The sequence below is a fragment of the Neofelis nebulosa genome, chromosome 4 (genome assembly GCF_028018385.1).
Source record: "Neofelis nebulosa isolate mNeoNeb1 chromosome 4, mNeoNeb1.pri, whole genome shotgun sequence".
Taxonomy (NCBI): Eukaryota; Metazoa; Chordata; class Mammalia; order Carnivora; family Felidae; genus Neofelis; species Neofelis nebulosa.
The window spans coordinates 13,410,080-13,422,576 of record NC_080785.1 but is presented as its reverse complement, the minus strand read 5'-3'; the positions used below and the strand labels follow the sequence as shown (position 1 = coordinate 13,422,576).

General features: G+C 38.8%; 1 protein-coding gene across 2 annotated transcripts in view; it reads left to right on the top strand.

The window, feature by feature from the left end:
• Positions 1-9,096, top strand: part of WEE2 (WEE2 oocyte meiosis inhibiting kinase) — a 29,542-nt gene extending 20,446 nt beyond the window's left edge. Inside the window, exons 8-11 of one of the 2 annotated variants that reach the window (XM_058724056.1) lie at positions 126-211; positions 951-1,121; positions 3,234-3,376; positions 7,770-9,096. In XM_058724056.1, the coding sequence (XP_058580039.1) occupies positions 126-211; positions 951-1,121; positions 3,234-3,376; positions 7,770-7,926 (557 nt within the window). In that variant the 3' untranslated portion in view covers positions 7,927-9,096. The remainder of the gene's footprint in view (positions 1-125; positions 212-950; positions 1,122-3,233; positions 3,377-7,769) is intronic. The other variant, XM_058724057.1, reaches the window with a different exon arrangement.
• Positions 9,097-12,497: the final 3,401 nt, after the last annotated feature.

Below are 12,497 nucleotides of genomic sequence, written 5' to 3'. Positions count from 1 at the left end.
TTAACCTGTATATTATCATCCTATAAAATGTATACTGATGACTCCCATTTATTCTAGTTTTAAAGACATGCTTGTAAAGGGCTCTGTTTCTTTTTCTTCTTCTTCTTTTCTTTTCTTTTTTTTAGGTGACTTGGGTCATGTGACATCAATAAACGAACCAAAGGTAGAGGAGGGAGATAGTCGCTTCCTGGCTAATGAGATTTTACACGAGGTAAAGATCAGGCAAACAGAGGGCATTTTATAATTCACTGAATCCTTTGACTCTCAAATGAAGGTTCACAGAACAAGAAATGAAAAGTATATATTTATAATTAAACTTTACATTATCTCTTTTCCTATTCAGAATTGAGACTGAGGATAAGAAAGAAACTTAAAAAAGAAACTTAAAAAAAGCATGAGCAAAGCTGGTTCAATCATGGATTAATCACTGGTTTTACTGTTCTTTATAAAGTTCCTTTACTGTTTCTAGTCTTTCTTAGACTTCCTAAACTCATGAATTCCCTAGTAGAAAGGAAGCCTTTATTGGTTCAACCCATCTTTATCAGGCTATCATCCTTTTGATAGCACCACCAGCTCTGGTGAAATGAGCTTTGGTTATTGTCTACCTTCCAGGATGTCTGCAGAGTCAGGGCTAGGAAGGATTTAACTCCTTCCAGGATGATCATATCTGCGACCAGTTAATCTATGCTTGGAGTCTCTTTGAGCCTGACAGAACAAAATGACGCTAAGATTCTGAATAAACTCTTCAGGGCACAGCAGTGTGAATCAGGTGGATTTGCACCGTATCCTTTATCTTCTCTAGAAATAAACCACTAGCCACAGCAGATGTGACCTTGCCCATTGTGTCTGTTTAACCTCCTACGTACTCAGTAATCTCTCTCGCCCGTCGTCCTGATCTAGACTCAATTCACTTAGCAAACTAACTGGCTTTCCCGTCTTCTGTTTTGAAGGATTATCGGCACCTTCCCAAGGCAGACATATTTGCCTTGGGATTAACAATTGCAGTGGCTGCCGGAGCAGAGTCGTTACCCAGCAATGGTGCCATGTGGCATCACATCCGTGAGGGTAACCTTCCAGACCTTCCTCAGGAACTCTCAGAAGAATTTTGCATTCTACTCAAGGTGGTATCTCTTATGAGATCAAGAGAAGATAGAAATGTCTGTTTTTAAAAAATGTAATGGCAAGGAGGTGGGGAAAGAGGAAAGCAGATGCTGGTAGTGCCACTGGCAGAGGAAAAAAGGAATCATGATCCCGAAGACCAGGAAAGGCATAGATAGGATAGACCGAAAGTTTCTCAAGAAAACTTAGAGGATATCATAAAGCCTTTTATATTCCAGTTTAAAATCCTGTTACATTTTTTTTCTCTGCCCTTCCCAACAACCCTGTTAAGGTGGGAAATTCAGGAAACCAAGGCTCAGAGCAGTTCCTGGACTTGTATTCTCATCTTTGATAATTGATTCACTCTAAAATCAAACTTAGGTCTTTTTGCTCTTATTTTAGGGTTTTAACTATTGTCATTGAAGTGGTGAGACTACAAAAAAATTTTGAATTTTGAGTGTATAGAAGAAAACATAAGCTACTTTATTGATGAATAACGGACAACACCACCAATCACATGCATTATTAGAAAAAGGCATAATGTCAGTTCAGGAATTTATGTGTTACTTGAACTCCATGGTATCTGAGTATGTGGAGGCACAAGGAAAGGAAGTTGTTATGTTGAAACAGAGGTACAAAAAAATACACTGTTGAGAAGTTTAGAATTATACTAAGAAAAAAAATGTATACATAAGACTTCATGGCTTAAAGAACAGGATTGGTTAGAATTCCTAAAACAGCTTTAGAGACATCTACTCTTGGGGATTAAATGTGAGTTTCATAGTTCACCTGAAAACTTGAAATTTAGTTACAAACTTGTCTTCTTCCGAATAGGCAAACCTTGCTCACAGTGGACTTTAGTGCAAGCCTAATCATCTATTTCTATGTGTAAATTGCTCTTAGATTTAGTTGATACATACTGAGTACTTCAGTGCTGGCCCAGGGTGCTAATAATACATGTATGTTAATTCATGTACTTCTCACAATACTCCAGTAGGTGAATGTTGTTCTCCCAAATATCAAAAAAGGGGAAGTGAGTTTCAGCAAAGTTAAGTGACTTGCTCAAGGCTACTTAGTAAATCATGGAGCTGCCTCTGAACATTGGTTGCCAAATGGAAGGTTCAGTGTTCTCTCCATTTTTTTTTTATTTAAAAAAAAAAATTTTTTTAACATTTATTTATTTTTGAGACAGAGAGAGACAGAGCATGAATGGGGGAGGGTCAGAGAGAGGGAGATACAGAATCTGAAGCAGGCTCCAGGCTCTGAGCTGTCAGCACAGAGCCCGACGCGGGGCTCGAACTCACGGACCATGAGATCGTGACCTGAGCCGAAGTCGGACACTTAACCGACCGAGCCACCCAGGTGCCCCAGTGTTCTCTCCATTATACAACATTGCTAATTGCTGTAAACAATTAGCTATTTTCTACGGTATTTAAGCCATTTTAGGTTACAGACACCCTCTACCTGAAGATGAATGCTGTAGGAATACGGCCATGGTGGCGTAGCCTTAGTTTTAAGTGAAAAGGAGCATGTTGTGGTAGAAAGCAAACTGAACTAGGAGTTGGGTGACCTGGGTTTTAGTCTTGGTCCCATCAATAACTTGAACAAGCCACTTTTTATCTCAGGACCTCAGTGTCTTCCCATTTAAAATTAAGGCATTAGGGGCGCCTGGGTGGCTCAGTCGGTTGAGCGTCCGACTTCGGCTCAGGACATGATCTCACGGCCCGTGAGTTTGAGCCCCGCGTCGGGCTCTGGGCTGATGGCTCGGGGCCTGGAGCCTGCTTCCGATTCTGTGTCTCCCTCTCTCTCTGCCCCTCCCCCGTTCATGCTCTGTCTCTCTCTATCCCAAAAATAAATAAACGTTAAAATTAAGGCATTAGATTGGTTAACCACCCAACCAGCTCCAAAATAGGATACTTAAAGGCAGGCCAAAGGTGTGGATGACTGATGCAGAGTGTAGAGAAGATGCTCCCATCTTCGGTGGAGCTAAGTTCTCACTTATTTCTTCCCCCGCAAAGTTAAAAGCAGTTTCACAAAACTCCCCAGCAGAGGTTGGGCGCAGCTGGCTTGGGTAGGGAGATTCTCCCAGCAGTGAAGAAGCTTCTATTTCCTTCCTTTTGGTCTAACACCAACAGAACATGATCCACCCTGACCCAAGGGAGAGACCTTCTGCAGCAGCTCTGGCCAGAAGTCGAGTTCTCCGGCCCTCCCTTGGGAAAGCAGAAGAGCTCCAGCATCAGCTTAACTTGGAAAAGTTCAAGACAGCCACACTGGAAAGGTAGAGGTTTTTTTGAGTAAGCTCGGGGCCCAATGTGCACTTGAACTCACAACCTTGAGATCGAGACTTGCATGGGCACCTCTGGAAAGGTAGATTTTGGATGCTGGAGTTTAGAAAGAATCTCTTTGTGTACTATGTACAGTGATATGACTGCTCTGGTGTGTCTTCTCTGGACTCAAGTGGAACCCAACATTAAAATACATAGGCCCCTCTTCACAAAGATAGGAGCAGCATGAGGCCCTTTGTAGCATGGGGCTGGGAGACTCTGTGATTAGACTCCTTGAGAGAGAAAATTCCCATTAATGCAAAGGAAGCAAAGTGAGGAATACAAGGAAATACAACCAGCAAAGAACTCTTAGTGGGATGCTGTGTGACAATAGGGGTTCAAGTAACTGGTGAATGATCACCCAGTGAAGATACCTATAGTTAAGGTCGGAAGAGACCCATTTAACAAATCCATTACATTTCAAGGGCAGGCAGACACATTGTCTTGGTACATGTTAAGAAGTATCTCTCCAATCCAAAGGAAGCAGTCTGATCACATATTCACGCAAGCTTGTATTCACGCAAGCTTGTATTCACGCATGCATTCATTAATCTATTCTTTCATTAAACAAATGGGAATTCATTAATTAGATAGGATGGGGTTAGTATAAAGGTCAGGCACTGATGTTTGAGCAGAGTTCTGAAGGCATTTTTAAGTGATTATTGCATACCCTATGCACTGCTGGAAATATAAAAGATGAAAAATGGTCCTTGTTTGAAATAAACTTAGAAATCCAACTTCTTTTGGATATACAATCCGTCTTGAAATGATAAACTGTAAAAGTCCCCCAAGTGATTTTTTGGCAATGTTGTGGAGACACCAAGCCTTTAGTCAGGGATTCTTCCGAATAAGCAACTTGATATTTTTTTTTTTTTTTAAATTTTTTTTTTTCAACGTTTTTTATTTATTTTGGGGACAGAGAGAGACAGAGCATGAACGGGGGAGGGGCAGAGAGAGAGAGGGAGACACAGAATCGGAAACAGGCTCCAGGCTCCGAGCCATCAGCCCAGAGCCTGATGCGGGGCTCGAACTCACAGACCGCGAGATCGTGACCTGGCTGAAGTCGTACGCTTAACCGACTGCGCCACCCAGGCGCCCCGCAACTTGATATTTTTTTGCTCTAGTTTTGGATTCCATTTTCCTAGCTAATAAACAAAATAAAAATACTTATATTCTTATATATACATATACATATTCACATATGTTTGTATTATGTATGTAAGTGTAGTGTGCACCTTCTGTGAAAACCAGCTATGGAGGCACAGGTGACTGTCGTTAGACATCACAGTAATGGGGGCCTACCACAGAGATGGGGCAGATGCCTTCTTGAAATTATCTAGACCAAGGATTGGCAAACTTTTCTGGAAGGAGCTAGAGAGTAAATATTTTATGTTTTGTGGGCCATACTATCTTTGCTGCAGTGACTCAGCTCTGTTGTAGTAATGTGAAAGCAGCCACAGACAATATATAAACAAATGGGTATGGCTGAGTTCCAACGAACAGGTGGTGGGCCAGATTCGACCCATGCGTTGTGCTTCACAGACCCCTGCAGTTTTCATATATAGCCAGTAGGGTTGTTTCCTTATTTAAATTTTTTTTCATGTTTTCTTTCTTTCTTTCCTTTTAAAATGTTTTGTTTTAATTCCAGTTAGTTAACAGTGTCAGATATTAGTTTCAGGTGCACAATATAAGTAATTTAACACTTCCATACATCACCCTGTGCTCATTGAGACAAGTGTACTATTTAACCCCCATCATCTTTTTGACCCGTTCCCCTACCACCTGATAACCATCAGTTCTCTATAATTAAAGAGTCTGTTTCTCGGTTTGTTTCTCTCTTATTTTTTCCCTTTGCTGCTTTGTTGTGTATCTTAAATTTTACATGAGTGAAATCATATGGTATTTATCTTTCTCTGCCTTATTTCACTTAGCATTATACCATCTAGCTCCATCCATATTGTTGCAAATGGCAAGATTTTATTCCTTTTTATGGTTGAATAATATTCCAATATATATATACCACATCTTCTTTATTCATTCATTTATCAATGGATACTTGGACTGCTCCCATAATTTGGCTATTGTAGATAGTGCTGCTATAAATATAGGGGGCATGTACCCCTTTCAATTGGTGTTCTTGTATTCTTTGGGTAAATACCTAGAAATGCAATTGCTGAGTCATAAGGTAGTTCTATTTTTAACTTTTTGAGGAACCTCCATACTGTATTCTAGAGTGGCTGCACCAATTTGCATTCCCACCAACAATGCAAGAAAGTTCCTTTTTCTCTACACCAACATTTATTTCCTGTATTTTTGATTTTAGCCATTCTGACTGGTGTGAGGTGATGTCTCATTGTAGGTTTGATTTGCATTTCCCTGATAAGTGATGATGAGCATGTTTTCATTAGTCTGTTGGCCATCTGGATGTCTTCTTTGGAGAAATGTCTGTTCACATCTTCTGCCCATTTTTAAATGGAATATTTGTTTTTGGGGTGTTGACTCCTATTCTTTATATATTTTTGAAATATATAAATCCTTTATCAGATATGTAATTTGCAAATACCTTCTCCTATTCAGTAGGCTGCCTTTCAGTTTTGTTGATCGTTTCCTTCATTGTGCAGATGCTTTTTATTTTGATGAAGTCCCAATAGTTTATTTTTGCTTTTGTTTCCATTGCCCCAGGAGACCTATCTAGTAAGAAGTTGCTATGGTTGATGTCAAGTTACTGCCTGTGTTCTCTTCTAGGATTGTTATGGTTTCAGGTCTCAAATTTAGGTCCTTAATCCATTTCAAATTTATTTTTGTGTATGGTGTAATAGGTGGTCCAGTTTCATTCTTTTGAATGTTCTGTCCAGTTTTCCCATTACCATTTGTTGAAGAGACTTTTTCCCATTGGATATTCTCTCCTGCTTTGTTGAAGATTAACTGACCATATAATTTTGGGCTTATTTCTGGATTTTCCATTCTGTTCCATTGACTTGTGTGTCTATTTTTATGCAGGTATCATACTGTTTTAATTACTATAGTTTTGTGATATAACTTGAAATCTGGAATTGTGATGCCTCCAGATTTTCTTTTCTTTTTCAGAGTTGCTTTGGCTATTTGGGGTCTTCTGTGGTTCCATACAAATCTTAGGATTCTCTGTTATAGTTCTGTGAAAAATGAAAAAATGTGAAAAATGTGAAATATTTAACAGTATTTGTTCTTCCAATCCATGGGCATGGAATGTGTTTCCATTTCTTTGTGTTGTCTTCAATTTCTTTCATCAGTGTTTTATAGTTTTCAGAGTAAAGATCTTTCACCTCTTTGGTTAGGTTTATTCCTAGGTATCTTATGGTTTTTGATGCAATTTAAATGGGATCAATTCCTTGATTTCTCTTTCTGTTGCTTCATTGTTGGTGTATAGAGATGCAACAAATTTCTGCATATTGATTTTGTATCCTGTGACTTTACTGACTTTGTTTATCAGTTCTGGCTTGTTTTTTGTTTTTGTTTTTTTTGGTGGCATCCTTCAGGTTTTCTATATAGAGTATCATGGTATCATGTCATATGCAAATAGTACAAGTTTTACTTCTTCCTTACTGATTTGGATTCCTTTTATTTCGTTTTGTTGTCTGATTACTGTGGCTAGGACTTCTTGTACTATGTTAAATAAAAATGGTGAGAGTGGACATCCTTGTTTTGTTCCTGATCTTAGAGGGAGAGCTCTCAGTTTTTTCCCATTAAAGATGATGTTAACGGTGGTTTTTCACTGATGGCCTTTATTATGTTGAGATATGTTGCCTTTAAACTTTGTTGAGGGTTTTTATCATGAATCGATGTTGTACTTTGTCAAGTGCTTTTTCTGCATTTACTGAAAGGATCATATGGTACTTATCCTTTCTCTTACTGATGTGATATATCTCATTGATTGATTTGCAAATACTGAACCACCCTCACAACCCAGGAATAAATCTCACTTGATTGTGGTGAATGATTTTTTTTTAATGTATTGTTGAATTTGTTTTGCTAGTATTTAACTGGGAATTTTTGCCTCTATGTTAGAGATACCGGCTTATAGTCCTTTTTAGTGGTGTCTTTATCTGGTTTTTATTTTTAAAAATTTTAAACATCCTTTATACCCCAATCAGTAGGATTTAAGAAACCTAATCTGCCACGTGTCGTGGCATGTGTGTACCAGCTATTTTTAAAGATAATCACAGGAGCTAAGTTTCTCTTCCGTGTATAGCTCAGGCTTGCTTCTATAAATACTGAAATAAAAAGAAAAATCTATATGTTGGTTTTGGTCATAAATATTCTCTTTAATTTAGGATCAAGTAATATGTTTTTTCCCCTTTTAATTGCCAGGGAACTGAGAGAAGCTCAGCAGGCCTGTTCCCCCCAGGAAGAACATGGTGACCCTGGGGTCTCTGGGACCCCCACAGGACCAAGAAGCACCAAACGCCTGGTGGGAGGAAAAAGTGCAAAGTCTTCCAGCTTCACCTGTGGGAAGTCTTCCCCATAAGAACTCCCTTCACACCAACCCTCCTTCTGACTTATAGCTTCCAGAAATAGATATTGACTGTGTCCATCTTCCTCTTACAAATGGGGAGATTAACCAACTTGAATGCCCAAAGATTTCAAAAGCTACTCATAATTTAGCATTCACTGCCAAGATCCTAAAGCTAGTAAGCCTCGTATTAGTGGTGGTGCCACGTACAATCATGGGCAGCCATTTCTCTTCTCGGTTATATTCCCAAGGCCACGTCACCACGGTCACGTTTCACATTCATGCCTAATGGGAAAGCATGTGTCTCTGAACTAAACAAGAGGGAGCAAGGCCCTCGGCACAGCCTGTGGACTGCAGGGCTGTGGTAGCTGACTGCCTCCCAAGGAACAGGACATTCCCTGCACGTAGAAAGGGGTATAATTTTGTCTTGAGTTGAGGTAACAGCTTATAATAAAATGTGCATGTGTTTCAACAACGCTTCTCAGGGTAAATTATGGCATTCCTAAAAGAATTCTCAGCCACTTTGAGCAAGTGATTTTCCTGCTCTATTCTTTTAATGAAGACCGTCCCTTATTCTGATATTATATTTATTAAAAAAGTGACTTCACCATTCTGTGAGGTGGGTAGAAATAAGACTAGAGAACTTGTAATTTCTGAACTGGCTATTAACTTATGATACAAACCGCTGGGTAAAGGGTTTGAGGAAAATGTAGTGTGGCTGTTCTCCTTCAAACTGTTTGCCCTGATCCATTTATGACTGGTTTTGATTTTCTGGGGGTCACCAATTTCTTCTGGGTTTTTATCAGAATTTGGCTTTGTTTCCTATGATTTTATCATATTTTAATCGAAATTCTTTTCTCTGTATATATTTTTAAAGGAATGGAACATTTGTAAATAAAGGTTTTTATCTTGTCCAAAGCCAAATATGGGTGAAGCACTCTTCTTTGTGACATGTAATTAACAAAGAGTGAAATTTCTGTTGGAAATCATTTCATGAGTAGATAGGTGAGAGAATCAGTAGGTTGGTAGTAACAGGTCTTGGCTGCAAGGCCCAGATTTGTGGACCCCAAAGCTAATAATGGTCAAGCTCTGATATATAAAATAATGTTGGTCATAAAGGCACTGATAACTTCTAGTGTGTCCTACTAATAAAGGTAGCTTGTTAATGGTTTGTAGGCTTTTTTTTTCTTTGCTGCCTTACATCCTTCTTTCCCTTGCATTTTAAAAAGCAAAGTAAGAAATTTTTAAAAACTGAATAAACCATCATACCATTATTTCTTCTGTCTTGGAGTTGCAATTATTTCCATGCAGTTAAGTGGGGTAAATTGCTGTGTATTGCCCATTGCCATTTAAAGAAATCTAATCTTTATTCAAGGTTTTAAAATGGAGTTAATGTATCTCTTGCTTCTCTGACCCTGGCCATATCCCTTGCAGTATAGTGTGGGGTCAACTACAATTTGTGATTTAGAAAAAGGTATATTATTATGAATATGCAATGCATAGACCAGAGTTCTTCTCAGCACTGGTAAGTAGTACTATCAAGGTCTGTAACCCCTCCTCTACCCTGTTCCTCAGAGCCCCTGTTAGCACCTGAATGGCCTGGTTGGGGGGAGGAGGACGAGGGGGGGTGATTTCCACAGCACCACAAAGCTACTAAATAAGCAGGTAGCTGCATAGACACTGCTGAGTGTGAGTGGGACTGGGTCATCACTGGGCTAGCGATTTAATCCCTTCCAGTTCAGTTGGAGGTTTAAGTTTACCCCTTGCCTCAGTAAGAAGCTGCATTCTCAGTCCTGAAGTTCTGTTTCCGCACAGAGATCACAAGATAACCCGGGGAACTAATGATCAAGTATTAACATCATTGCACTGCCAATATTAAAGTTAAATATTTTAGGATATAAATATGGTGCTTTACAATAGATATTCTTTTATTTTATTTATTTATTTATTTATTTATTTATTTATTTATTTATTTATTTATTTATTTTCAATATATGAAGTTTATTGTCAAATTGGTTTCCATACAACACCCAGTGCTCATCCCAAAAGGTGCCCTCCTCAATACCCATCACCCATCCTCCCCTCCCTCCCACCCCCCAATCAACCCTCAATTTATTCTCAGTTTTTAAGAGTCTCTTATGCTTTGGCTCTCTCCCACTCTAACCCCCCCCCCTTTTTTTTTTCCCTTCCCCCATGAGTTTCTGTTAAGTTTCTCAGGATCCACATAAAAGTGAAACCATATGGTATCTGTCTTTCTCTGTATGGCTTATTTCACTTAGCATCACACTCTCCAGTTCCATCCATGTTGCTACAAAGGGCCATATTTCATTCTTTCTCATTGCCACGTAGTACTCCATTGTGCACATAAACCACAATTTCTTTATCCATTCATCAGTTGATGGACATTTAGGCTCTTTCCATAATTTGGCTATTGTTGAGAACTATAGATATTCTTAAACACACACTGACATTAAGCTGCCAACAGATAATCTTGAGACTTATAGTTAAAGGAATACTATTATACTTCACTAAGCTCTAACATACGTATCAGTTTATAGAAGCCATTCATCTAAAGCTCTACAAAGATGAACATTGGAAGATAAAGGTCAGCATTTCAGCCTGAATGGTTAACTTTTTTATCTCTATATGAACCATAATTTCGATCCTGATTTACATAAAAATTGTCAGGTTGATTTTTTAAAAATGATCTAACAACAAAACATAGCCATAATAACTAATAACTGAAGTATTGCTAAAATTGCTTTTGAGCCACTTTAAAATAGATGCTAGTAATCCATTTAGATAGGAAGTGCTGTAATTTTCCAACCATTATCATGAGGCTAGAGAAAAACTGATTTAGAAGCAAAGTGAAAACCTGATTAAAAATTCCAAAAAATGTTTTTCTACAGCAATAATATTGTCCAAAGCTTCCTATCTGTGATAAAGCATTACCAGCCTTAATCTCTACTACTCATAGCTGCTCATAGCTGAGACTTTTTCTAATTTAGAGGGGAAAAAAAGGCATGGCCAAAGATAACTTTGTGGCCGTGGGCATCTATGAGATACTTCTCTTTCTCAGCTAGCTCTGCAAAGGATGAGAGCCCTTGATTATTCCACTACTGCCGGGGGTAATGGGAGCTGATTAAAGCTGCAATGTTATCTGTCAATACTTTTCAGCACTGAGAAGGCCCTTTCTGGGTCCATGGATGAATGACAAAGTCTCCAATTATGCAAACTGGAGATTCTTGAAGGGGTATCTCTATTATGAAAATGCATTCAGCCATTCTTCCAGGTCCCTGATTTTTTTGTTGTTTGTTTTTAGTTTTCTAATTTCAGGCTTATTTGAACATCCTTCTGCATTCTTTCTACTTTTTCTTCCTATTTCTTTGTTCTGGCCTGTGACCAGAACCCTTTTAAAGCCTCTCCTTGATTTAAAGCATGATTTTTGACAAGATATTCACAAGGTCCCTGTCCTCTAATAACTCACAGTCACTGGGGAAGAGGAGGCACCTTCGTGGTCATCTAGATTATAACACAAGATAAGCTGTGTGTAAAGAAAGTGAAATGTGAGAACAAAGTAAGGACTTTATTTGAGTAGAAAATTTTGAAAGTATGGAGAAGGGCATTTCAGACCCTGAGGACAGTGAGAGCAAAGCAATGCTGGAGGATTTGTTGTGGGGAAGGAAGATCGAGTAGAAAACAGGAAAATGCTTTATCTCCATTCGTCCATGAAATTGTATATTTTATACATTTCAATGTTTTTGCTTATCAAGAAAAAGGAAAGTAGCAGCACTTGCGACTGTTCCAACAGTCTAAGGAGCACGTGTATTGGTAAATCCTGTGTGAGAACTGAGATTAGCTTAACATGCTATTTATGTAGATTAAGATGTTATTTATAAAGTTATGAGTTTGCCCAAGGCTGTCTGTTTTTAATTGGTGTGACCCTTTCTTAAAATTATTTATTTTGAGAGAAAGAGAACATGCGAGTGCCCACAGGGGAGGGGCAGAGAGAGAAAGGGAGAGAGAATCCCAAGCAGGCTCCACACTGCCAGCACAGAGCTCAATGTAGGGCTCGAACTCATGAAATATGAGACCATGACGGGAGCCCAAATCAAGAATTGGATGCTTAACTGACTGAGCCACCCAGGCACCCTTTCTGCTTTTTAATTTGAAACAACCTTTTTCATACTCCTCACTCAAAAGTATGTGCAAATAGAAAGAGGGAGATGTCAGTGGAATAATGAAATAACTTATAGGGCTAAGTGAGTGGATATAGACAAATGCATGTAGGTGATCAGGGAGACGTTTTTTAAAGATGATTCCAAAGTTCAAGTCTGGGAGAATGTTGGGACCATTAAAATAAACAAATAGCTTAGAAGCGAAAAATTGGCTTTGGAGGAAAGGATGAATTTCGTTTTTCATTTGACTCAACCGTTCAAGTAGAAGTTGAGATTTTTAAATAGGAAATCATTGGAAGGCACTGGCAGTAGTAACATAGCTGGTGGGGTGTAGGATGATCAATGTCTGTGCAAGGCCTGAAGGCAGTATAACACGCTGTTTCAGGAGCTAAACATTGAAATAAAATG